The following is a 27,345-nucleotide window of genomic DNA, read 5'->3' on the forward strand; positions in this document are numbered from 1 at the left end:
GTTGATGAATCAAAGTTATCTTATCTGGATATATTCAATTCACAATTTGAATGTTTTCAATTAAAATTTCAATCATATATCACTGCTGAAAATAATTTTTTATCATTATAATTTATATGACTATAATTACATCATAGCTATCTTTTCATGAGGTTGGTTATTGATTCTGTTCATATTTGATGTGATATGAAATTATTTTATCCGATAAAAATTTTGCATTAAATATACGGACTCCCATTTCGTCCTTCCTACTCTTTTATAATGACCACAATGTTTGTTGGTGATAAGATACGTTATGTTACCTAACGGGTATATAAGGGGAGAAACTCGCATATCTAATTTGTCTTATCAACGGTAATTACAGGGTACTGTCCCTTGATGAAAGAAGACTTTAGTTTGACATGATGACAGATCTATGCTTGACATGTAGGTAGCATTTTCATAATGAAATAACAACATGACAAAATTTTCCATGGAAACTTAGATCATACACCACCAGTATAATTTGGGGTCTCATTTTTTAGCTGATTTTGCAGTTTGTGTGTTTGACTGAAATTATTTTTCTTGCATCAAACATGACCCCCACTTTTCTTTTGATTTTTAGTTAGCACTGACAATATTCTTCAAGAAAATGTAAGTTACAGAAATTTAAAATGGGTTCTGATGTGTGCTGCGGTCATTGGAAATAGGTCAGTTTTATAAAGAATAAAGAACAACAACTATTTAGTGTGTTATAACCTGAAATCGGCATGTTCCTATCGCATGCTAGATAAAAATGGCGGCGTAAGAATTTAATGTCACGAAAAGAGAAATTGAAAGAAGCGAAAAGTAGTAAATTCAGCGGGTTGTATTTAACGAACTGTAGTTTTCTTATATAAAAGTTAACACCCCCTTCTCTTTTTGTTTTTCTAAAGTAGCGATCTAGTTCTTTATGGGAATATAAGTCTCTGAAAATCTGATATGCTAGAAAATGTCGAAACACCGTTATGAAGTGAGTGGATTTTATATGAAATAAAGAACAGCTGGATTTAGTGGTGTTCAGCCTTAAACACAAGATCTAGCGTTTTTATGCCTACAATTTTGTATCTTTACTGTTATATATTCTTATGAAGACAGAACACAACAGCCTCGATTTGAGAACGTGCAAACGAAGCCGACATGTTCTCCAGAAGTGCTCAAGTTTTTGTGGCTCCCTGGTAAAGTAGACGTTAATCAATCTCGTGACATAGCCACAACAAAAGACTAAAATGCCCCTAAATGCTCGAGGCCCATTCAACATTCAATCTGTCATTGTTTCTGTGAAAATCCATGTTAAGCTCAAGGTCATTCCCTAGCTAAACCACAGGAGTCTGAAATTCTATCAATAAGACCATAAAAGTCTATTTTTACAAAAAATTCCCCCGATATATATAAAATAAACACCAGGAATGAAACGTCAAAAACCCAGTGTCCCCAGAAAATACGCACGGAACGCAGGGTGATCACAATTTAGGGAGCGTGGTGAAGAAATAACACTAAAATACACCTACCACACTCAACAGTATTCAAATCTGATACACTTAACAAGAGTAATCAGAGATTTTCCAAGATTTTCAGCTGTTGCCGAAGCCATTCGCTGACGTCACAACAATAACAACAGTTACAGCGCCGGGATAAAGATAAAATACTTATTTTATCCTTTAAAATTTGTACATCGAGTAGCCTGTTATGCTGTAGTTTCGATCCCCTTAACACTTCCTTCTGCGCATGCGCATTAACAAAGACATGTGCGAGGGTCAAAATTAGGTCAAAGTATATTTTGGGCATTCCTTCAAAGATATAAATAGCTTAAAACACAAAGAAATATAAAATATATAAATTATGCATACATAAAACCAGCCATGTCATCGGTCTGAATCACTAAAAAGCTTTCTTGTTAATTCGCACCCTCTGAATGCTTATGTGTAGAAAGTCTTGTTTAACGTGAAAAATTAGTATTTACCGCACAGTTCACTTTGTTCATTCCATCCTGAAGCCACTTGTATGTAGAATTGTAAAATAACGATCACACTGGCCATAGCTTTATCAGATCAAGTGGTTCCAACGTTGTTTGAGCGGTGAATTTTACGCCGATCAGATGGAGAAATATGGCCGATACTACAAATTTCCGGTATTGTAAGTATGATTTAAAGGAATTTCTACCCGTTAAATAAGCAATCAAATGAAAACGATGGGTGCACCTGGAGCGCAAATGTATCTATGTTTTAGCACATGTGTCTATTTAGCTGAGATTTGTGCTGTTTATTCAAACACTTCTGTACAGTCCGACGGGGGAAGGAGATTTTTGACAGTTTTTGAAAATATCGCCTCAAATATAGTGTTTATTGGGAGCAAGTAACTGTTAAAACACTTTTTATGTAAAGGGCTATCTCTTAAAACAAAGCGTGTGTATTTTCATAGAATTATTCAGGGTTGTTTCTGAACAATCGGCCGAAAACCTAATGCAACGCCGTTTCGAGTGGGTCGCTATGCAACGCAATCAAGTGAATACCGTTCTGTGTCTTACTTGCGAAGTCTTATCCGTCTTAAAAACAGTCATTATTTTCAAAGCCTAACAATGAATAAATTAATTTGGAGAGTTTTATATCACCATAATGATCCCGCCATTTCTAATAAATTGTACTTTTACATTTTCATGCTCGCTTAACATTTAACAGATTTTTTGCGGACATTGTCAAAAATCATCAACACAAAAACATAAAGCAAGGATGAACATCGAACAATATCATTAAGTAAATAATAGTATTAGTTCGTTAAAACAAGAACGAGTTCAAGGATATTTATCTCCCCCACGAATGGTACTGAACAGCATGCCAAAGGCGGGTTGACTCTTTAAATCAGTATAGTTATAGTTGGTTACTTTTAGTCTCTTAAAACCAATACATTGCGATTTCATTACAGATTTGTTGTGCATTTAAGCTGTTCATACAAAATAAATAAAATTTGGTCCATGATAAAAGTATTGATCAGTTGTTTGTATATATTTTCATTCATATTTCTTGTGAAACGTCCATTTATTTTCAGAGAGATAAATCGCAGAGACCGTTAAAATTGGGTAGGGAAAAGCATGATTTTATTTGTCCTCCATAAAACAGAAACGATGTAATAAAATTCTATGGTTGCCGTTTAAAAATGAAAATACAAATGAAATACAGACATCAATGAAAAAAAAACGTTTTGTTGGAGACAGTTAAATAGTACAACTGTAACACGTCTCTCTAAGTTAAAACTATATCTATTTCCACAAATTATATATACAAACATGAGTACTATATTTAAATTAACAAAATTTGATAAAAAGACATACATCAATCAAGATAGTACAAACAAACAAAGGAATTTTTAATCGAATGGATTGGAAAACCAGCTACTTAAAACTTATATTGAAATCCGCTCCATGAAGCCACGTCTCTCTTAGTACTGCAAGTCCGTTTATCTCCTTTCATTGGTGTCTGTATTTCATTTGTATTTTTGTGTTTGAAAGGCGACCATAGAGGTTTATTACGTTGTTTCTGTTTTATGGAGGACAAATAAAATCTTGTCTTTTCACTGGCCAGTTTTAACGTTCTCTGTGATTTATCTCTCTGAAAATAAATGAACGCTACACCGGGAATATGAATGAAAATATGTACAAACAACTGATCAATACTTTTATCATGAACCAAACTTTATTTATTTTGTATGAACAGCTTAAATGCACAACAAATCAGTAATAAAATCGCAATGTATTGGTTTTAAGGGACTAAAAAATAACCCGCTGTAACTATACTGATTTAAAGAGTCAACCCGCTTTTGGCATGCTGTTCAGTACCATTCGTGGGGAGATAAATATCCTTGAACTGGTTCTTGTTTTTACGAATTATTACTATTATTTACTTAATGTTATTGTTCGATGTTCGTCCTTGCTTTATGTTTTTGTGTTGATGTTTGTTTGACAATGTCCGCAAAAATATGTTAAATGTTAAGCGAGCATAAAATGTATTATATATATTTAGTACAAGATATTAGAAATGGCGGGATCATTATAATGATATAAAACTCTCTAAATTTATTCATTGTTAGGCTTTAATGACTGTTTTTAAGACGGATGAGACTAATCAAGTAAGACACAGAACGGTATCCACTTGATTGCGTTGCATGGCGACCCACTCGAAACGGCGTTGCATTAGGTTTTCGGCCGATTGTTCAGAAACAACCCTGAATAATTCTATGAAAATACACACGCTTTGTTTTAAGAGATAGCCCTTTACATAAAAAGTGTTTTAACAGTTACTTGCTCCCAATAAACACTATATTTGAGGCGATATTTTCAAAAACTGTCAAAAATCTCCTTCCCCCGTCGGACTGTACAGAAGTGTTTGAATAAACGGCACAAATCTAAGCTAAATAGACACATGTGCTAAAACATAGACACATTTGCGCTCCAGGTGCACCCATCGTTTTCATTTGATTGCTTATTTAACGGGTAGAAATTCCTTTAAATCATACTTACAATACCGAAAATTTGTAGTATCGGCCATATTTCTCCATCTGATCGGCGTAAAATTCACCACTCAAACAACGTTGGAACCACTTGATCTGATAAAGCTATGGCCAGTGTGACGATGTACAAACTGGAAAGTGTAACTTTTTAAAAACACATGTCAACTGGATGATTAGTTTCTGGACGAAGAAATTAGTTTTAGGCACTGCAGCCTTATTTCGTTTGACCCTCTATAAGACACCAATTAGTTGGTTGAAAAATCAAAAATACTGGCATTATGCAACAAAATGTATTATTAAATAAGATTCAAAGCAAAATCAAGAAATTTAGAGTCAAAAGAGCAGGTGCGCGGACAATTGCATGACCCAACAACCCACGAAAACGTCAGCCGCTCGCCGCATTTTGCATTAAAAATGGCAGACTAGTAAGTATGAATTTAACGGTAATATACGGGGTTTTTGAAAGGGAAGCAACTACCGGCTGAAAAATCAATACACACCTGCAAGAGTACGGTTGCGTGGAAGAAAGTATAGCGAAAATTAAATAGAAACTTCAATGATTTAATGGCAAATAATCGGGAATTTAGATGAAATTAAGGTCGAATATATGCTGTCTCAACCATTTGTTTGATGATTTATCTGCTTTTTGCGCATGTTGAGTGATAAATTCGCGTTTTACGATTAAGTGAATCTTCGACGTATAGAACGTAACCGGTACTTGGCTGATGTCAGATGCGTCTCGTGCGTTATTTCGGAAAATGCTAAGGGATCGAAACCACAGGAAGGGTCAATTGACAAGAAGCAGGCATAAATAAGTATTAGAATATTTATATGTTTACATCAGTCTATAATATCCCCTAGATTCCTTTTGCAATAAAAAGATAATTTACAAAATTTGATTGGAAAACCCGTAAAGGGAGGTTACTCTTGGGATAATCCATTTTTCGTTGCAGCGGAATATCTAAATTTCAGTAGTAAAATTTGATTCTTGGTGTACAATGACTTTTTTTATATGAATAGAGAAATATGAAAATGTGTGTTATGTAATTTGAAGGTAAGACAGTACGGGAATTGCTACTTTCTAATTTTATCCCAGCGCTGTTATTGTTGTTATTGTTGTGACGTCAGCGAATGGCTTCGGCGACAGCTGAAAATCTTGGAAAATCTCAGAAAATGTCTGATTACTCTTGTTAAGTGTATCAGATTTGAATACTGTCGAGTGTGGTAGGTGTATTTTAGTGTTATTTCTTCACCACGCTCGCTAAATTGTGATCACCCTGCATTCCGTGCGTATTTTCAGGGGACCCTGGGTTTTTGACGTTTCATTCCTGGTGTTTATTTTATATATAAAGGGGGTATTTTTTGTAAAGATAGACTTCTATGGTCTTATTGATAGAATTTCAGACTCCTGTGGCTAAACTTTTTTAGCGACAAGAATCTTCAGCAGAATGTTGTTCATACCTGAGCAGAAACGATCTTCGTACAGAAACCTAACTTTCCTTTTCAAACAAGGAATTGTGACTGTCTGGCTATGATTTCATCATTTTAAATGATTCCGACTGTCCGTTTATATATTTTTAATCAATTTTTTTTGAAAACAAATTATGCAGGCTGTACGTTTGGCTCTTCAGTACGAATAGTGAAAATTATTGCCCGCAGGTGGCTATTCGTACGGCAGTTTTGTATTATATTGTACTGCCGTACTGAAGTCAATTGAACCGATATATTTTTCAACTGATTTCTTTACTTTTCAGTCGCAAGTATTTCAGAAGTATTTAAAACGCTTTAATCCCGGGAAAAGTACGATTGCAAATTTGATAAATAATAGGCAGTGGCTAGGATTATGGTACGGGGGGTATACTGGTTTCAGGTTGTCTGTCTGTCTGTCTGTAGACACAGTCTTGAGCGTACCATCTCTCCTCATCCCCTTGACACAATTTAATGAAACTTCACACAAGTGATCAATAACAACTGTTAAAGAAGTTTAACATGGGGCATGTTAGGTACTTTCAGAAAAAAAAATGCAGAGTTACGGGAGTTTGTTTTTTGTTACTATACAACATACATAGACACAATCTTGTGCGCACCGTCTCTCCTCATCCACTTGACACAATTTAATGAAACTTCACACAAGTGATCAGTAACAACAGTAGTTGTGCATGGGGCATGTTAGGTACTTTCAGAAAAAAAAACTTGCAGAGTTATGGGACTTTGTTTTTTGCTACTATACTATATACATAGACACAATCTTGTGCACACCATCTTTCCTCATCCACTTGACACAATTTACTGAAACTTCACACAAGTGATCAGTAACAACTGTAGTTGTGCATGGGGCATGTAAAGTTCTTTAAACAACAAAACTTGTTTATGGGACTTTGTTTCTTGTTAACATACTATTTACATACAGCATACATGCCATAATTTTTCAGGACATATCCAGGATTCTGAGTTAAAATTTCCGGGATTTTTGCTCTTTGTCCGGGACATACACCGTGACATTAGTATTCGTCTGTTTCATGCATAAATATCATAAAATTACATGCAGTTTCCTGAAATAAACATTGTTCCCTCGCTTAGGAATAAGTTGCTGCAAATGTCGTCTAGCTTTCTAAGGGAGGTAAATAGGGTAATTCAAGTCTATAGTTCGGCACGTGAATTGGTTGCGTTCCCGAGGTGAACTGAATTAGGAGACTTGCTACATACGAAGAATTAACCTGGTCATCGTGATTTAAAATCCAGCTTATTTGGTATCATTTTAAAGCTTAAACGTTTATCTAATCATTAATAAAATGGAATCCTCAAAGGAATAAAATAAATCTTGTAGATAAAATCGATATAAAATATATCGGGTTTGGTCAATTTTCATGGATCAGTCGGCAAAGGCATTCAATAGTCAAAAGTTTAATTTAGAATATGTGTGACAATCAATCTACATTTTAAAAGATTACAACCTTTTAAAATAATTATCGTTTAATTGACCGTTTTCTGCCATTTCTTCCAATCAAGGCTACATGTAGCTTCACTGCCTACGTGCTAAAAACAACGAGATTTTCGGCTATTGTTCCTAATATTAAATTATCATAAAACTGTTAATATCGATTGTATAATTTTGTCAATTCATAATCAGGGTCTTCAAAATAACTGACTGTAAATTAATCTGGGTCATCAAAAGATCGCAGGGCGCGTTCAATATGAGTGTTGATCGGAGCAGGCTTAATCGAGATGTGTCCCGCTCGAGGGCATGAAACTGATTATCGGATAATTAGGAATAAACAGTGTGACACCAGGGACTGTTTATTGTGTTTTATTAAATAAAAATTCAACAATTTATAGACTAAAAAAACTAGTTTTGGGGTGGGTTATTTTTGTTTTCTGTATTTTTAATTTTCCGGGACATTTCAACACTGTCCGGGACACCGTGACGAGTATGTGATTTCCGGGACAATCCCGGACAATCTGGGACGTATGACATACAGTCTGCATATGCAGTGTGTGTGCCTAATCTTCCAAACCCTTGCACACAATTTAATGAAACTTCACACAAGTGATCAGTACCAACCCTAGTTGTGCATTGTGCATGTTACATTCTTTTAGATATATATTCTGCATAGTTATGGGACTTTGTTTTTTGTTACTATACTGTATTATGTATACGTACAGTCTATATACATACAGTCCACATAATTATGCAATCTTGTGTGTGTCAAATTGCAATGTACTGTGTCAGTGCATGCGGGGGGTACATTCATCACCTTTAGTGATAGCTCTAGTTCAAATAACTGTAATATATGAGGGCTTGATTTAGTTTGCTGAAGATAATTTTCACTTATAAAGTTTCTGTAAAATAAGTTGTAAGTTTTATTTTGCATGATAATTAAAATCACATGAAACTTAAGTTATGTTTTTCTTTTCCAGCACCCAGGTGCGAGGGATGGCCACATTGAAAGAAAGTGAGTTTTCCTGTTTATAAATTGCAAAGTCATTTTAATTATAACTTTGAGAATAATTTAAACTTGTAGTAACCTGTTAATAAGCTATGAGTTTTTCCTGTGTTAATTTTTGCAGTCGGGCCAAAATGATTTGTAAGCTGCAAGCTCTTAAGTCAAAGAACTATAAATGATATCATTCCACAAACAAAAAGGAAAGAACCAGATCTTTTTATGTAATAACATTATGCTGGATCAGTGACTGGGAAAGAATTTTTGTCTATGGGACAATGTCTCGTCATACATAAAAAGTTATGAGACATTTGAAAATTTTATGTGACATTCGGAAATTTCTATGAGTATGAGACAGTTGCGACTTGTGTTCTGGGAATCAGTATCTTTGCAGATTAAAGTACCTCTTACATGTGATAGTAACTTAACACTGTGACAGCTTCACAGCTTTATTTTCAATCATTTATGAATTTCAAAACAATGGCAAATAAAGTGACATTTAATACTTTTCAGACTTGAGTGTACGTCATTTAAAAAACCAACACAAAGAACCTTACACCTAACCATAATACTGTTTTTATACACTTTAAAACAGCTTTATCTTCTAAAGAGTGTGATTGCTGGACTACCTGCTGAAATTCAATAGCAAGTTTTGGTGCCTCAGTTGCATTAACATGGTCAGAGAGAGCTTCATGTTTTGTCATTGATCATGATTGATGTGGTTTTATATATAGAGCAACCAGTTCAGATAAGATAAAATAATATTTATTTAACGTCGGTTATATATAAAAGTTACAAAATAAGCTTGAAGCTTATATCGGACATAAAATTGTTTTTCTTCTTGTTATCAACACATGGTTTACAATATAAAACACCATCAGATTCATATAGCCAAAGGCCAGAGTTTAAACCAATTAGATTGAATTTTTCTAATGTGTTTTTAAGTAGATGCAGTTGTTTCAGGCTCTGACTGACTAGACTTTTCTTGATCAACCTCAGTAGGCTCGGTCTCGGATAAATAAAAAATTCATGTCATTTTTCGGTGCCTCGTTTTGTTGACATCCTTTTGCATAAAATTAAATGGTAACTTCTGTTGACCTTTAATGGGCAACAATTTTCTCTTTCTGGAGGTCATGCTTGAAAACTTACATAAAAATGAAGACTTGAAAGAAATATTCTCCCAAAACAAACGTTTCTCAATACCGGAAGCGCTTTAATTACGCACACAAGTTACGTCCCTTTACATCAGATTCGTACTCCAAAATATTCGAAATTTCGTCCTTTCGCGTTTTTATGCGACGCAGGGCGCACCAGCGCTTAAACTCGTGAGACATTTTTCATTTTTATGTGACTATGGCGCATGGCGCATGGGTTTCCCAGTCACTGCTGGATTTTAGAATCAAGTCAGAGATTTTAGGCATATAACATTAGTATCACCACCATTCAAGTCTTGTCTGTCCAGTTCATTGTTGTAACATATGGAAGTGTTCATTTATAAGAAAATTTTAATTAAGGTTATTGACCCATATTCAGTATTTTTGAACTTGCTGGGACCAAAATTAAATTAAATTCAGCTCCATTCCATAGACATATAACTAGAGATCAGTCAGTGACACAAATAATAATCCTTCCCTGCATTAACCTGTACATCTGTATGACACAATTTAATAATAGGAAGAATGAAGTAACTGTATGGTAAAAAACTTAGTGGTAAGTCATTTCATTCAATTGTTGTAATTTTAAATTTCATGGTAAATGTTGAAGAGTTCTTTCTTGTTAGCTCACCTGTCACAAAGTGGCAAGGTGAGCTTTTGTGATCGCGCAGCGTCCGTCGTCCGTCCGTGCGTAAACTTTTGCTTGTGACCACTCTAGAGGTCACATTTTTCATGGGATCTTTATGAAAATTGGTCTGAATGTTCAGCTTGATAATATCTAGGTCAAGTTCGAAACTGGGTCACGTGCAGTCAAAAACTAGGTCAGTAGGTCTAAAAATAGAAAAACCTTGTGACCTCTCTAGAGGCCATATATTTCACAAGATCTTCATGAAAATTGGTCAGAATGTTCACCTTGATGATATCTAGGTCAAGTTTGAAACTGGGTCATGTGCCATCAAAAACTAGGTCAGTAGGTCAAATAATAGAAAAACCTTGTGACCTCTCTAAAGGCCATATTTTTCATGGGATCTGTATGAAAGTTGGTCTGAATGTTCATCTTGATGATATCGAGGTCAAGTTCGAAACTGGGTCACGTGCGGTCAAAAACTAGGTCAGTAGGTCTAAAAACAGAAAAACCTTGTGACCTCTCTGGAGGCCATACTTATGAATAGATCTTCATAAAAATTGGTCAGAATGTTCACCTTGATTATATCTTGGTCAAGTTCGAAAGTGGGTCACGTGTTTTCAAAAAGTAGGTCAGTAGGTCAAATAATGAAAAATCCTTGTGACCTCTCTAGAGGCCATATTTTTCATGGGATCTGTATAAAAGTTGGTCTGAATGTTCATCTTGATGATATCTAGGTCAGGTTTGAAACTGGGTCAGTTGTGGTCAAAAAGTAGTTCAGTAGGTCTAAAAATAGAAAAATCTTGTGACCTCTCTAGAAGCCATACTTTTCAATGGATCTTCATGAAAATTGGTCAGAATGTTCACCTTGATGACATCTAGGTCAAGTTCGAAACTGGGTCACATGCCATCTAAAACTAGGTCAGTAGGTCAAATAATGAAAAAACCTTGTGACCTCTCTAGAGGCAATATTTTTTATGGGATCTGTATGGAAGTTGGTCTGAATATTCATCTTGATGATATCTAGGTCAAGTTCGAAACTGGGTCAACTAAGGTCAAAAACTAGGTCAGTAGGTCTAAATATAGAAAAACCTTTTGACCACTCTTAGAGGCCATATTTTTCAATGGATCTTCATGAAATTTTGTCTGAATGTTCACCTTGATGATATCTAGATAAAATTTGAAACTGGGTCACATGTTGCCAAAATTAGGTCAGTAGGTATAAAAATAGAAAAACCTTGTGACCTCTCTAGAGGCCATACTCTTCATGAGATCTTCATGGAAATTGGTTAGAATGTTCACCTTGATAATATCTAGGTCAAGATCAGAACTGGGTCATGTGCCTTCAAAAACTAGGTCATTAGGTCAGATAATAGAAAAACCTTGTGACCTCTCTAGAAGCCATATTTTTCAATGGATCTTTATGAAAATTGGGTCATGTGGAGACAGGTGAGCGATTCAGGACCATCATGGTCCTCTTGTTTTTATATGGGATGTGTGATATGGTAGAAATAACATTATATCTAAATTTCAGCTTAAATACTGGTAGCGGATCTGAAATTATTTTATTAGATTTAAAACATTTTCTGATGTCATACAATAATAATATATTTGACATTTTTTGGCATTAAGTTCTTCCCGCAATAATCCGGGTATAATTGGGAATTAAATATTGATCATGACTTGATAGGCAGGACTATCTGCAAGAGGGGATACATGGAGATTAAACAAAAAGTTTAAGAAAATCTTAAGCAACATGCTTCAGAATGATCAAATCAATTATATTCCATCTTAAATGTTATATTTAAACAACTGAAGTTAATTGTTTAATTCCTTTTCACGGTTTAAAAGTTTAGGTACTATCTCCACATTCCAAATGCAAAGAAGTGTTTTCTCCCAAAGTTTTAACAAAGTGTTTTTAATACTACCAAAACTCGTAGTAGATTACCTAATGATGTAAGCCATAATATTTTAAATACAAGACGGTGTGCTTTTAAGTCATCTTTTTCTTGAGTGTAACATATGTATGAAAAATCTTGTTTTATCACCATGTAATTTTTCTAGGGCTGTCATCGATAGAAACGATATCGATGTATCAACGATATATTTTTGTCGATTGATTATCGATTCCCATTTTCAAAAATCGATATTTTACAGAGAGAAAAAACTATCCAGATAAACACCCAGACCCTCAAAAACAATTAAGTTCACAAAATTGTACATTTAGATAAATGTAAAAGAGAAGTGAAGGCAAAATACAAATGAAAGATTTTATTAATTTTTATTTCTTTTATTTCATAAATACAAATACAACACAATCAAACAGTAATATGATAAGTATGCAATAAAACTAAAAATAGCTTTTACAGGACGGTATATAGCATGCATATGAACTAAAAGGTTGTTGTTAATCTAACTTAATAATCGGTATATCGATGTATCGTCGATATTTGTCTTCTGATATATCGGTATTGTCGATATGCCTAAGACCCAATCAATGACAGCCCTAAATTTTTCCCCAGATTTATTTGTTATGGCACAATATTCAACTCCTATCGGCCCTGTCACCATTCCCTCAAAACTAAAAAGACTGCTTGTGTTTCATATTCCTGATTATTTACAAAAATATTCCAGTTCGGATGCGTTTGAAGTCTGTTCAAAATATCCAGAAGATTACAAAATCAATGAAGATGGTGTCAGCTGCCAAATACGCTCGAGCAGAAAGAGACTTGAGACCAGCACGATCATATGGAGCCGGGGCAGAAGGTGTGTTGCAAGTTTAATACTCCATCCCAGTTTCTTACTTCATCATACTGAACTGTTTTTGTCGCAACATTTTAGTGTCTACAGTGTCAGCATTATAATGATTATATGATTCATATACAGGTCTGTCCCCATCATCGGATTGCATTTCTGTCAGACATTAAATAGATGTTTATGTATTAACCCTTACCCTGCTAAATTTCTATAATGAACTTGTCCATCTTTAGATTTGGACAGTACCATTAACTGTTAAAAGGGGTGCTATCCAAAAAGATACTAACTGAATAGCAAACAGCACGGATGTGCAGGCTGATCTTGGTCTGCACTGGTCGCAAAGGCAGAATCACTTGCCGCCAGCAGGCTAAGGGTTAAGCTGTCAAATTTGTTTGAGATGGATGTTTCTCATTTTGAATATTGCATTTTATGGATTTCTCCTTTTTCTCTAAGGGGCCTCTAGTAGAGTGGTTAAGGTTGCTTACGTTGAAGCACTTGACCATCACTAATGTGGATTGGAAACCTTTGCTTGAGCCTTGAGGTGTACAATTTTTTTATGCAAGGAAGCCATCTAGCTGGTTTATGAAAGGTCAGTGTTTCTTCCAAAGTATCCATCCATGATGAATACTTGATGAATCCCCCACTGAGCTGGAACAGTTGCCATGTGACCAAAACTGTGTCAGTATGACTCTAAGCCTAATACTGGTATATCTATTTCTGTAACTGGCTCAAATCAGTCTAGAAATAAAAAAAACAGGGACTCATTGTACATGTATAAACTGTTCAGTTTGACCAAATTATTCAGTTAACTGTCTGTTTTTATATACTGAAAGTTTTGTTTTAAGTAAATAAATATAAATTTTATAACTTTTTTTGTCTAGCGTTTTTTGAGAAGATAGCACCAGAGGAAACTGAGGTTGAGGGAAAAAAGAAGGAGTTGATTGTTGCTATGTCATCAGACAGAGGCTTGTGTGGTGGTGTACACTCTAATGTATGTAGAGCTATAAAGGCAAGACTTGCCAACAAGGATACCAATGTCGAGACCAAGCTGATACTCATTGGGGACAAGGCCAGGAGTATCTTACAGAGGTTTGTTCAACCACTTGGTCAGAAAGAGTCTCTTTAGACATTTAAGATAGTGTGTTCACTGGCTATTTGTAGTTCTACTATTCAAAGAATTATGAGGGCTGTTTTGCTCACGAGCGCACCAGTATCACACCTTGGTGAAAGTTTTGCATGCAAGGCCATTTCTCAGTAACCATTGTTTTGAGTGTTTTGAAACTACCCAATCATCATACCTACTGTTATAAACAAATGCAATAAATTGAGGTTTAAACCAGTATAAATTATGGCCAGTTTCTACTTTGAAACTTTTGTTAAAGTTTTATGTGCAAGTCACTATCAATATCTCAGCAATAACTGCTGTATTGGATTTAAACTTCATACAAGGCTTCCTACTCATCAAACATGCTTACATTATAGCCAAATACAATATTGTTGATTTTTGTGTGTGTAAATTATGGCTTTTTTTCTGACTTAGAAAAGGACCATCTGTGGCTGACTGATGCATGTTGCTGATTTCAAAACATTGGTTCCTTAATGCTTGGGGTTTGCAAATCTCACTTTGATTTTAAAATCCTTTCATGTGAAGAAGTCATACAGCTTGTTTAGGGAAGGTCTGTGATTCTACCAAGGTATCCACCCATAACGGAAAGAAATAATATAGTGGGGCACCTGGGATCTTCACCACCAAAAACTGGAAAGAACATACTGGATTTTAACTTTTAACTAAAGTACTCCTGGTTTATTTTTTAGCTCACCTGTCACAAAGTGACAAGGTGAGCTTTTGTGATCGCGCAGTGTCCGTCGTCCGTCCGTCCGTGCGTCCGTCCGTCCGTAAACTTTTTGCTTGTGACCACTCTAGAGGTCACATTTTTCATGGGATCTTTATGAAAATTGGTCAGAATGTTCATCTTGATGATATCTAGGTCAAGTTCGAAACTGGGTCATGTGCGGTCAAAAACTAGGTCAGTAGGTCTAAAAATAGAAAAACCTTGTGACCACTCTAGAGGTCACATTTTTCATGGGATCTTCATGAAAGTTGGTCAGAATGTTCATCTTGATGATATCTAGGTCAAGTTTGAAACTGGGTCACGTGCGGTCAAAAACTAGGTCAGTAGGTCTAAAAATAGAAAAACCTTGTGACCACTCTAGAGGTCACATTTTTCATGGGATCTTCATGAAAATTGGTCAGAATGTTCATCTTGATGATATCGAGGTCAAGTTCGAAACTGGGTCACGTGCGGTCAAAAACTAGGTCAGTAGGTCTAAAAATAGAAAAACCTTGTGACCACTCTAGAGGTCACATTTTTCATGGGATCTTCATGAAAGTTGGTCAGAATGTTCATCTTGATAATATCTAGGTCAAGTTCGAAACTGGGTCACGTGCGGTCAAAAACTAGGTCAGTAGGTCTAAAAATAGAAAAACCTTGTGACCACTCTAGAGGTCACATTTTTCATGGGATCTTCATGAAAATTGGTCAGAATGTTCATCTTGATGATATCTAGGTCAAGTTCGAAACTGGGTCATGTGCGGTCAAAAACTAGGTCAGTAGGTCTAAAAATAGAAAAACCTTGTGACCACTCTAGAGGTCACATTTTTCATGGGATCTTCATGAAAGTTGGTCAGAATGTTCATCTTGATGATATCTAGGTCAAGTTCGAAACTGGGTCACGTGCAGTCAAAAACTAGGTCAGTAGGTCTAAAAATAGAAAAACCTTGTGACCACTTTAGAGGTCACATTTTCATGGGATCTTTATGAAAGTTGGTCAGAATGTTCATCTTGATGATATCTAGGTCAGGTTCGAAACTGGGTCACGTGCGGTCAAAAACTAGGTCAGTAGGTCTAAAAATAGAAAAACCTTGTGACGCTCTAGAGGTCACATTTTTCATGGATCTTCATGAAAGTTGGTCAGAATGTTCATCTTGATGATATCTAGGTCAAGTTTGAAACTGGGTCACGTGCAGTCAAAAACTAGGTCAGTAGGTCTAAAAATAGAAAAACCTTGTGACCGCTCTAGAGGTCACATTTTTCATGGGATCTTTATGAAAGTTGGTCAGAATGTTCATCTTGATGATATCTAGGTCAAGTTCGAAACTGGGTCACGTGCCTTCAAAAACTAGGTCAGTAGGTCTAAAAATAGAAAAACCTTGTGACCACTCTAGAGGTCACATTTTTCATGGGATCTTCATGAAAGTTGGTCAGAATGTTCATCTTGATGATATCTAGGTCAAGTTCGAAACTGGGTCACGTGCCTTCAAAAACTAGGTCAGTAGGTCTAAAAATAGAAAAACCTTGTGACCTCTTTAAAGGCCATATTTTTCATGGGATCTGTATGAAAGTTGGTCTGAATGTTCATCTTGATGATATCTAGGTCAAGTTCGAAACTGGGTCACGTGCTGTCAAAAACTAGGTCAGTAGGTCTAAAAATAGAAAAAAAAACGATGTCATACTAAAAACTGGGTCATGTGGGAAGAGGTGAGCGATTCAGGACCATCATGGTCCTCTTGTTTTTGCAAATTATGGTCCTTTTTGAACTTCTGGTATGAAAGAATGTATTCTGTTTGCAACTAAGATGTTTTAGTAGCATTACTTTAAATATTTTCCTAGAACATATTTTAACATGATATTTTCTTTAATTGTTCTTAGAAATTTGCTGATGTGTTGTTTCTAAACAAAACCTAGCTCCTTTTCTATTTAAATACCAGGTTACCTTTTATTTGTAAAACACTAAATTTGTGAATCAAATTAGAAATAATATATTGTTTCATGCAAGTTAAGTACTTTAGGCTGATATTTAACCCCCCTTGGAAGAAGGGGGAAAATTGTTTTGTCCATTTGGTTTGTTATTTTTATGTCTCCCCTAGGAGACATATTGTTTTTGCCCTGTCCGTCCATCCAACCTTCCGTCCGTCCGTCCGTCCATCCGTCCGTACGTCACACTTCATTTCCGAGCAATAACTGGAGAACCATTTGACCTAGAACCTTCAAACTTCATAGGGTTGTAGGGCTGCTGGAGTAGACGACCCCTACTGTTTTTGGGGTCACTCCGTGAAAGGTCAAGGTCACAGGGGCCTGAACATTGAAAACCATTTCCGATCAATAACTAGAGAACCACTTGACCCAGAATGTTGAAACTTCATAGGATGATTGGTCATGAAGAGTAGATGACCCCTATTGATTTTGGGGTCACTCCGTCAAAGGTCAAGGTCACAGGGGCCTGAACATTGAAAACCATTTCCGATCAATAACTAGAGAACCACTTGACCCAGAATGTTGAAACTTCATAGGATGATTGGTCATGAAGAGTAGATGACCCCTATTGATTTTGGGGTCACTCCGTCAAAGGTCAAGGTCACAGGGGCCAGAACATTGAAAACCATTTCCGATCAATAACTAGAGAACCACTTGACCCAGAATGTTGAAACTTAATAGGATGATTGGTCATGAAGAGTAGATGACCCCTATTGATTTTGGGATCACTCTGTCAAAGGTCAAGGTCACAGGGGCCTGATCATTGAAAACCATTTCTGATCAATAACTAGAGAACCACTTGACCCAGAATGTTGAAACTTCATAGGATGATTGGTCATGAAGAGTAGATGACCCCTATTGATTTTGGGGTCACTCCGTCAAAGGTCAAGGTCACAGGGGCCTGAACATTGAAAACCATTTCCGATCAATAACTAGAGAACCACTTGACCCAGAATGTTGAAACTTCATAGGATGATTGGTCATGAAGAGTAGATGACCCCTATTGATTTTGGGGTCACTCTGTCAAAGGTCAAGGTCACAGGGGCCTGAACATTGAAAACCATTTCCGATCAATAACTAGAGAACCACTTGACCCAGAATGTTGAAACTTCATAGGATGATTGGTCATGAAGAGTAGATGACCCCTATTGATTTTGGGGTCACTCTGTCAAAGGTCAAGGTCACAGGGGCCTGAACATTGAAAACCATTTCCGATCAATAACTAGAGAACCACTTGACCCAGAATGTTGAAACTTCATAGGATGATTGGTCATGAAGAGTAGATGACCCCTATTGATTTTGGGGTCACTCCGTCAAAGGTCAAGGTCACAGGGGCCAGAACATTGAAAACCATTTCCGATCAATAACTAGAGAACCACTTGACCCAGAATGTTGAAACTTCATAGGATGATTGGTCATGAAGAGTAGATGACCCCTATTGATTTTGGGATCACTCTGTCAAAGGTCAAGGTCACATAGGGCCTGATCATTGAAAACCATTTCTGATCAATAACTAGAGAACCACTTGACCCAGAATGTTGAAACTTCATAGGATGATTGGTCATGAAGAGTAGATGACCCGTATTGATTTTGGGGTCACTCCGTCAAAGGTCAAGGTCACAGGGGCCTGAACATTGAAAACCATTTCCGATCAATAACTAGAGAACCACTTGACCCAGAATGTTGAAACTTCATAGGATGATTGGTCATGAAGAGTAGATGACCCCTATTGATTTTGGGGTCACTCCGTCAAAGGTCAAGGTCACAGGGGCCAGAACATTGAAAACCATTTCCGATCAATAACTAGAGAACCACTTGACCCAGAATGTTGAAACTTCATAGGATGATTGGTCATGAAGAGTAGATGACCCCTATTGATTTTGGGATCACTCTGTCAAAGGTCAAGGTCACATAGGGCCTGATCATTGAAAACCATTTCTGATCAATAACTAGAGAACCACTTGACCCAGAATGTTGAAACTTCATAGGATGATTGGTCATGAAGAGTAGATGACCCGTATTGATTTTGGGGTCACTCCGTCAAAGGTCAAGGTCACAGGGGCCTGAACATTGAAAACCATTTCCGATCAATAACTAGAGAACCACTTGACCCAGAATGTTGAAACTTCATAGGATGATTGGTCATGAAGAGTAGATGACCCCTATTGATTTTGGGGTCACTCTGTCAAAGGTCAAGGTCACAGGGGCCTGAACATTGAAAACCATTTCCGATCAATAACTTGAGAACCACCTGACCCAGAATGTTGAAACTTGATAGGATGATTGGTCATAAAGAGTAGATGACCCTTATTGATTATGGGATCACTCTGTCAAAGGTCAAGGTCACAGGGGCCTGAACATTGAAAACCATTTCTGATCAATAACTGGAGAACCACTTGACCCAGAATGTTGAAACTTCATAGGATGATTGTACATGCAAAGTAGATGACCCCTATCGATTTTTGGGTCACTCCATTAAAGGTCAAGGTCACGGACCTGAATATTGAAAACCATTTCCGGTCAGTAACTTGAGAACCACTTGACCCAGAATGTTGAAACTTAATAGGATGATTGATCATAAGAGTAGATGACCCCTAACGATTTTGGGGTCACTCTGTTAAAGGTCAATGCCACAGGGGCCTGAACATGGAAAACCATTTCCAGTCAATAACTTGAGAACCTCTCGACCCAGAATGTTGAAACTTTATAGGATAATTGTTCATGCAGAGTAAATGACCCTTATTGTTTTTGGGGTCACTCCGTTAAAGGTCAAGGTCTCAGGGGCCTGAACATTGATAACCAGTTCTGATCAATAACTTGAGAACCACTTGACCCAGAATGTTGAAACTTCATAGGATGATTGAACATGTATAGTAGATGACCCCTATTGATTTTGGGGTCAGTCTATTTAAGGTCAAGGTCACAGTGGCCCGTTCATGTAAAATCATTTTTTGGAAATAACTTGAGAACCACTTGACCTACAATGTTGAAACTTAATAGGATGATTGGACATGCAGAGTAGATGACCCCTATTTTTTTGAGGTCACTTGATCAAAGGTCAGGGTCACAGGAGCCTGAACAGTGACTTGAGAACCACTAGGCCACGAGTGTTGAAATTTAGCGGGATGACTGGACATGCCAAGTAGATGATCCCTATTGCAGCCAACCATCAGTGTCTCTTTGACTTTCGCTCCTGACCCCTATTGACTTCTTGCCTATAGGACTTTGCATTGGGGGAGACATGCGCTTTTTTACAAAAGCATTTTCTAGTTGGTAGACCATTTACTTACCAATTGATATCTAAAGAATGCTTGAGCCTGCAGAAGCCAAACTTCTTAGGCAAACTGCCTACCGTATATTTCCGGCCATACGTCGAGGTTTTTTGACTAAATTATAAGTCCTGAAGTCAAGGGTCGACTTTTGGCTGTATAACCAAACGCAGTCATGGTCCTCTCTCCATTTTCGGATCGAACACAGCGCACTATGCATCTCTAATAAGTTTGTTATGATTTTCGCCATTTTGATAAAGGGAAACTACTCTTTGCGCACTAATTGTCTGGCTAAAAACAACGATTGCCGTTACGTTCTGTAACTAAACAAAATTAGTTTTATCTAAAGTTAATTGTATTTGATAAAAAAAAAATAATGAAAAAATCGTATATTTTATTAAACTAATAAAAGATGGACTATTACCTTTAACCGAGATAAAACTGTGAACAACAAAACTGACAAGAGGCATCTCACAAATTGCCGATAATTACTGGCCATTTAATCTATAAAGTTTAACAGATCGTTACAAAGGAAGAGTTTTGGTTTGAATTAAGAACTTGATGTCATTCTGATGCCATTTTTGTTGTTGTTTAACGAATGATACATGCCGGGGGGTGGGGGGGGTGGCATTAATTATCTTACCACCTATTGTCACAATCGGCAAACAATTAACAGTTTAATGGTACACTTAGACTGATCCACTGCCACATTTTTAATCTCGCTAATCAGAGTCAATTTAAATCAATCAGTTCTAACCGGTTACAACCTTCAAATGTACAACTCCCCTTTGCTTTGAAATTTACAGCTTCAAAAGACTTTCATTGCCTTGACAAGTTGTAAACAACATCCCAGGTGTTGTTTTGAAGTATGCCGAGATAAATGTCATGTCTCACTGAAAAACAATGGCCCTTTATCGATCTTTGGTTGGCTAAGGGCAGTTTGATTGACAGCGGAGGGCGGGGAGAAGACAACATAATTTGCTGCAACTGCATTGATTTTTCATCTGAGAGTTGTTGACAGTTTTATTGCATTTTATCAGGTTTTTTTTTAACTAAATGGATCATTAATTTATGAAAGAGGACAATGAGGGTCTTGATCCCTGTGATTTAGTGTCATTACTGGCAGATAATACTCGATAGTGATTCTGTTAGTGAGTCTGATGGATTTTAATGACTGATGGATAAACCACTGAAACGTAGGTAGAACTACAAATCTATAATTTTGTTCATGTGTCTGATTATTGATTTTTTTTTCACTCGGTAATCTTTCACGCTTATTAATCGCGTATTTTAATGTTTGTTTGTACGGTAATTAACAAATGTTTGGCTATCGTTATAAACACATTTATTGGTCATAAAATGAAATAAAATAAAGGAAAGTTTTATTTTTTATTTTTGTTTGTTTAATTATATGCCTTTACTGTAAAACTAACAGTATACTTTTACACTATTACGGCACTAATTATCGGGGAAACGTAACAAAATCGTGAGCAAAATTATAAAGAGAACCTGCTACAAACATTTTTTTCACATTATTTTGTACTATAGCAGTTGTTAAAATGCTAGAACTATCCATCCCTCGACTTATGGTCGGGGCAAGTTGAAAATCTAAGATTTTTTATCCAGAGTAGGCTCTCGTCTTATGGCCGAAGTCGACATATGGCCGGAAATATACGGTATGTTTAAAAGATGTTCTATGTTGTTTAGTGTATAAAGGTCACAGTGATCCTGAAACTGAAAATCTGTTTTTTAAATCAGTATCTGGAGGACACATCAACTCAGTATTTTATGGTCAGTAGATGACCTCTAAAGTCAGAGTCACATCATGTCTAAGAACAAAAAAAGTATGTACAGTGACCTCCAGAAGGTACTTTTGACATATATGATTTACATACAACTATTCAATGTTAAAATTCTGATCTTTCTCAATCTTAAAAACTTTAGTTACTTGTTAAGATTAGTTATTATTACATACATGCATTGTGGAAGGTAGATATGAATACATGCTACAGTTTTCTTTTGCTAGATTGTATGGGAAAGATGTTATACTAAGTATGAACAATGTGGGCAAGACTCCGCCAAACTTCAATGATGCAGCTTTCATTGCTGAACAGATCACAGATGCTGGATTCAAGTTTGATTCTGGAACTATCTATTTCAACAAATTTAGGTTGGACATTTTTGATAAGATATTGCTATTACCAGCTGGGATTTTATTGTCAAGACTTATGCATACAACGATTAGTAGTTTCATTTCTACACTACATGTGACACAAATGTAATGGTAAAGTATTATGAATGGTGGCTAAGTCACTGAAAAAACTCAGCAAAAAGCAGCATTGATAATGTAGGTCTTGGTACACAGGCCTGGTTAACCTTTTGAATAATGTATAATTATATTTTACAATGTGTGATGAATAAAATCTTGCTTGAAATAGTTTATAATGTTGTTCAGAATATGATATCAAGAATCAATGTGGTTTCTTGAAAAGCAGTCCTTCTAAATTTGAAAAAAAAAAGTGATGGAAAAGGCCTTGCGAAGTGTTTGAATTTTGTCTCGATGTTCAGTATAAACCATGCTATTGTTTTGGGTGTAAGAAGGGCAACAGTCACATTGACCTCTAGATGGAAAATGGTCTTTTTAGCTCATCTGATTTTTTGAAAAAAAAATGATGAGTTATTATCATCACTTGAGCGGTTGTCGGCGTCGGCGTTGCCTGGTTAAGTTTTATGTTTAGGTCAGCTTTTCTCCTAAACTATCAAAGCTATTGCTTTGAAACTTGGAATACTTGTTCACCATCATAAGCTGACCCTGTATAGCAAGAAACATAACTCCATCTTGCTTTTTGCAAGATTTATGGCCCCTTTTGTACTTAGAAAATATCAGATTTCTTGGTTAAGTTTTATGTTTAGGTCAACTTTTCTCCTAAACTATCAAAGCTATTGCTTTGAAACTTGGAATACTTGTTCACCATCATAAGCTGACCCTGTACATCAAGAAACATAACTCCATCTTGCTTTTTGCAAGATTTATTGCCCCTTTTGGACTTAGAAAATCAGTTTTCTTGGTTAAGTTTTTATGTTTAGGTCAGCTTTTATCCTAAACTATCAAAGCTATTGCTTTAAAACTTGCAACACTTGTTCACCATCATAAGTTGACCCTGTACAGCAAGAAACATAACTCCATCCTGCTTTTTGCAAGATTTATGGCCCCTTTTGGACTTAGAAAATATCAGATTTCTTAGTTAAGTTTTATGTTTAGGTCAACTTTTTCTCTTAAACTATCAAAGCTATTGCTTTGAAACTTGCAACACTTGTTGACCATCATAAGCTGACCCTGTACAGCAAGCAACATAACTCCATCCTGCTTTTTGCAATAATTATTGCCCCTTTTGGACTTAGAAAATCATTTTCTTGGTTGAGTATTATGTTTAAGTCAACTTTTCTCATAAACTATCAAAGCTATTGCTTTAAAACTTGCAACAGTTTTTCACCATCATAAGTGGACACTGAACATCAAGAAACATAACTCTATCCTGCTTTTTGCAAGAATGATGGCCCTTTTTAGACTTAGAAAATCATGGGTAGGACAATATTTCTATTACACAAAAAAAATCAGATGAGCGTCAGCACCCGCAAGGCAGTGCTCTTGTTTTTATCAGTTCTGAAGAAGGCTTAGATCTGCAGTCATCAGACTTTACAACATGATCGTCTTCAGTGATCATATTGTTTTGGTCAAAGGTCAAGGTTACAGCATTCTTTTATGCACAACTGACGGGCAATTTGGGGAGCAGGGCATTTGTGTTTGCTGCCATTTCTTAGTATGTGTATGTGTCAGAACTGATAATCGTAGAAAATATTAAATATAAAGTAAACTTTGTTTTGTTTTGCAGTATTTATTTCCTGTAATTTTGTGTTGCTTTTGTTGTAGGAATGTGGTATCATACAATACAAGTGCACTGCCTCTCTACACAGAGGAGGTTGTTGCAGCAGCTCCCAAGCTGTCCGAATACGACAGTGTAGATGATGATGTACTCAAGTGTTACAATGAGTACATGTTGGCAAGCCGTATCTACTATACTCTCAAGGAGGCAGCTTGTAGTGAACAGAGCTCCAGAATGACAGCTATGGACTCGGCCAGCAAGAACGCAGGTAAGATTCTAGTCTCCGTAGCTAAACAGTTACACCACTTTCATAGGGAAATTTGTGACATTTTAGCTTATCTGACCAGAGTGTTCTAGGTGAGCTTTTGTGATACACCTGTGTCTGTTGTTGTTCGTTGTTTCCATTTTTAGCTCGTATTTTCGGAGAAAAGGTAGAGCTATTGCACTTGCCGTTGGTTAAAGTTTTTGATAAAGTCAAATATGATCTCTTGTTACGATCAAAGCTATTGACTTTAAATTAAAAATTGTTATTTACTATCAAAGTCTACACCAGGAGAAACAATCCCCATAACCCTGATTTGAATTTTGACTGTTATGCCCCTTTTATCGTTTTTTTTTTTTGGTTTAAGTTTTTGATAGTCAAATATCACTGTTATTATCAAAGGTTTTGACTTGAAACTTAAAATAGTTATCAACTTTCAGTCTACTTCAGGAGAAACAATCCCCATAACCAGGGTTCTCGGAAACGCCGAAATCGGCGTCCCTGTACGCATAATTGGTCCTGGTATACGCGTGTTTATTGCAGCTTGGGAGTCCCCAGACGCACGTTTCTGCAGTAAGACGCAATGAAAATTAATGGATTACGTAAACCTGCGAATACACAAGGTTTGACTCGAAAACAAAATATGTGGGCGGAGTTACTCGCTTGTCACCGATAGCCGCGTATAGCCAATCAGCTTTGCCCGTTTCCACTACACCGCGAGATAGCATGTGTATGATCAACTCGAATATACATGTGATTGTCGGCATGATTGCATAGGTGACAATTTCTAATTGTTTACGACGGATTACGTAGTATTTGAAGTAACTTCGATTGTTTTCTCACGTACTAATTACCAAGCAGTTTTCAAGATGATTTTTTTTTTTAGAAAATGTGATAATTTACGCTTAATTATGAATGTCCAAGTAATTTTAAGATGCTGTCGATGTCGGTCTTAGTAACGTGATTATTTTTTTGCAAAATCGCTGATGTTACTGAAGTAGCATTTATCAATATGTTGATCATAGACATACTGTGCATTCTTAATGTATTTTAGACCGAATGTTTTAACGTTATGCTCTTAATAAGCATTAAAATATAAGAATAATTGTTCATATATTTTCTTTTCACTGTATGTTTATATACGTTTCCATTCTGAAATAAAAAGGTTAAGAAAAAGTTATCACGAGGCATTTTGGCCAACTTGATATTTTCACAAGGGGGATTTTGTCCACCTTGATAATTTCACAGGATTTCGTCCAGGAAGACCAGAAACCCAGAAACAGCAGGGGTGGGGGGGGGGGGGGGGGGGGAGGTTGTCCAACATTAATTTTTGACTACATTTTACTTATTTTACCTTTACCTTTTTATCTCATCTTAACAATATTTGGGTGAAGAATTGTGATTACAAAATGTCTGTCGGTCTACATTTAATCTGACAGTACAAATTAGAGGCCTGTGTTTTGACGAAAAGTCTAGTCAGTAGTTGGGACTGCAACTTTTTCAGCTTTGGGAGTCCCAGGACTGCAACTTGAAATTGCTAGTGAGAACCCTGCCATAACTCTGATTTTAGATAGAGTTATGCCCATTCTTAACATTTTTTGGTTAAAGTTTTTACTGGCAAAGCTCTAATTCAGAGTCAAGCACTATGAAAAGTCAAGCGTGCTGTGTACAGACAGCTCTTGCTACTGTTATTAATGTACTGGAAGACACAAAATTTTTGACTTAATCTTATTAAATGAAACTTTAGAACTGTCAGAATCTTTGTCTCTATAAAGTCTTGGGCAAGTTAGAAACTTGGTCATCAGGGATTAAAAACTAAGTCATTATGTCAAATCATAGAAAAACTCTAGAGGCCATAAACTGAAAAATTGCTAGCTGATCTATATAGGACATGGTCAGAATGTTTGTTTTTATGAAATCTAGGAACATTTGAGAGAGTCATCTAGGGTAAAAAAACATGTCATTTGGCCAAATGGTAGAAAAACCTTAACAATCCAGAGGTCACAATTTTTGTATGAATTTTTATCAGAATGTTTGTCATGAAGTCTAGGTCATACTTGAAACTATGCTATCTAGCTTTAAAAACTAGGCCACTAGGTCAAACCAGAGAAAAACCTTTAATAACACTCGGGAAGCCATATTTTCTACTTGATCTTCATGAAACTTAGTCCGAATTTTTCTGTGAAGTTATGGTCAAGTTAAAACGGGGGTATCTGAGGTACACTTTGTTATTAAACATAATTGTTGCATTTAATGATAGTTTGTTGTGACATATATTTAAAGTTAAGGTCAGGTGAGCATCTTAAAGCTTCAGTAGGTCAAAATTGTTGAGTGTTATGAACCTGGCATTTTTTCTTCCTTTTCTCATTAGTAATGAATCGATGTCAGAGCAGGAATCAACAGATTTTGTTAACAAATGGATTTATTTTTAATTACAGAGGAAATGATTGCCAAGTTAACATTGACCTTCAACAGAACTAGACAGGCTGTCATCACAAGAGAATTGATTGAAATCATCTCAGGGGCTGCCGCCTTGTAATCACGGTGGTTTGTAGGCATTAATAAAACAGGTAGTCATCAGGAACAGTTTCATACACATGAACTATGTGATAAAACACATGTTGACTTTTTCTGACTTATTTAAGGTTCTGAAAAGCAGTGTTAAATTTAACTAGAGAAACGGTGTAACTAAAAGTGTAACTGTTCGGAAAATAATTGACACATAGTGTTGTGTTGTTTTTAGTATGGAAAAAGGAATGAATTTTATACAGTATTTGGGATATATAGAAAAAAGGAAATTAATATTGAAGTGCTAGTTAACAGGTCTGTGAACCATGTGTGATAGAATATATTGGAAATGTGTTATTAAAATATTTTGAAGACGGAAGATGTTGTTGGACCATTAAATTTTCCTTTTGCTGTTCTGTCTAAAATTTAGGAGGCTTTGAATGTCTTATATTATATGTCTGGCTATATAAGACGGCTTTTTCCCAACTCTTAGGTCAGCAGGAAATAAGATGCTGTTCCAAAGGTTGAGGTGGTACCTATAAACTTCAAATTTGACTTTTATGTCGTTTTGCGCCTAGAAGGGGGAAGCGTATATACTGCTGCTTGGTT

The 27,345-nt window shown here is 36.2% G+C and overlaps 1 protein-coding gene across 1 annotated transcript; it reads left to right on the forward strand.

The window, feature by feature from the left end:
- Window positions 1–1,074: 1,074 nt before the first annotated feature.
- LOC123529808 (ATP synthase subunit gamma, mitochondrial-like) lies at window positions 1,075–27,115 on the forward strand. The gene is made up of 7 exons (XM_045310340.2): window positions 1,075–1,196; window positions 8,440–8,474; window positions 12,876–13,007; window positions 13,880–14,087; window positions 22,109–22,252; window positions 24,014–24,234; window positions 26,667–27,115. Exons 1-7 carry the CDS (start codon window positions 1,159–1,161, stop codon window positions 26,765–26,767), a joined length of 879 nt encoding a protein of 292 aa, XP_045166275.1. The 5' UTR covers window positions 1,075–1,158; the 3' UTR covers window positions 26,768–27,115.
- The last annotated feature ends 230 nt before the right edge of the window (window positions 27,116–27,345 follow it).

Source organism: Mercenaria mercenaria, chromosome 13 (genome assembly GCF_021730395.1).
Source record: "Mercenaria mercenaria strain notata chromosome 13, MADL_Memer_1, whole genome shotgun sequence".
NCBI lineage: Eukaryota > Metazoa > Mollusca > Bivalvia > Venerida > Veneridae > Mercenaria > Mercenaria mercenaria.

What these genes read in the sequence shown, in the direction of transcription:
- LOC123529808 (XM_045310340.2), top strand. Translation starts at nt 1,159, where the DNA reads ATGTTCTCCAGAAGTGCTCAAGTTTTTGTGGCTCCCTG. An exon ending in CAAGTTTTTGTGGCTCCCTG is followed by an intron (nt 1,197 to 8,439) that starts GTAAAGTAGACG and finishes TTTCTTTTCCAG; the next exon opens with CACCCAGGTGCGAGGGATGG. An exon ending in ATCTATTTCAACAAATTTAG is followed by an intron (nt 22,253 to 24,013) that starts GTTGGACATTTT and finishes CTTTTGTTGTAG; the next exon opens with GAATGTGGTATCATACAATA.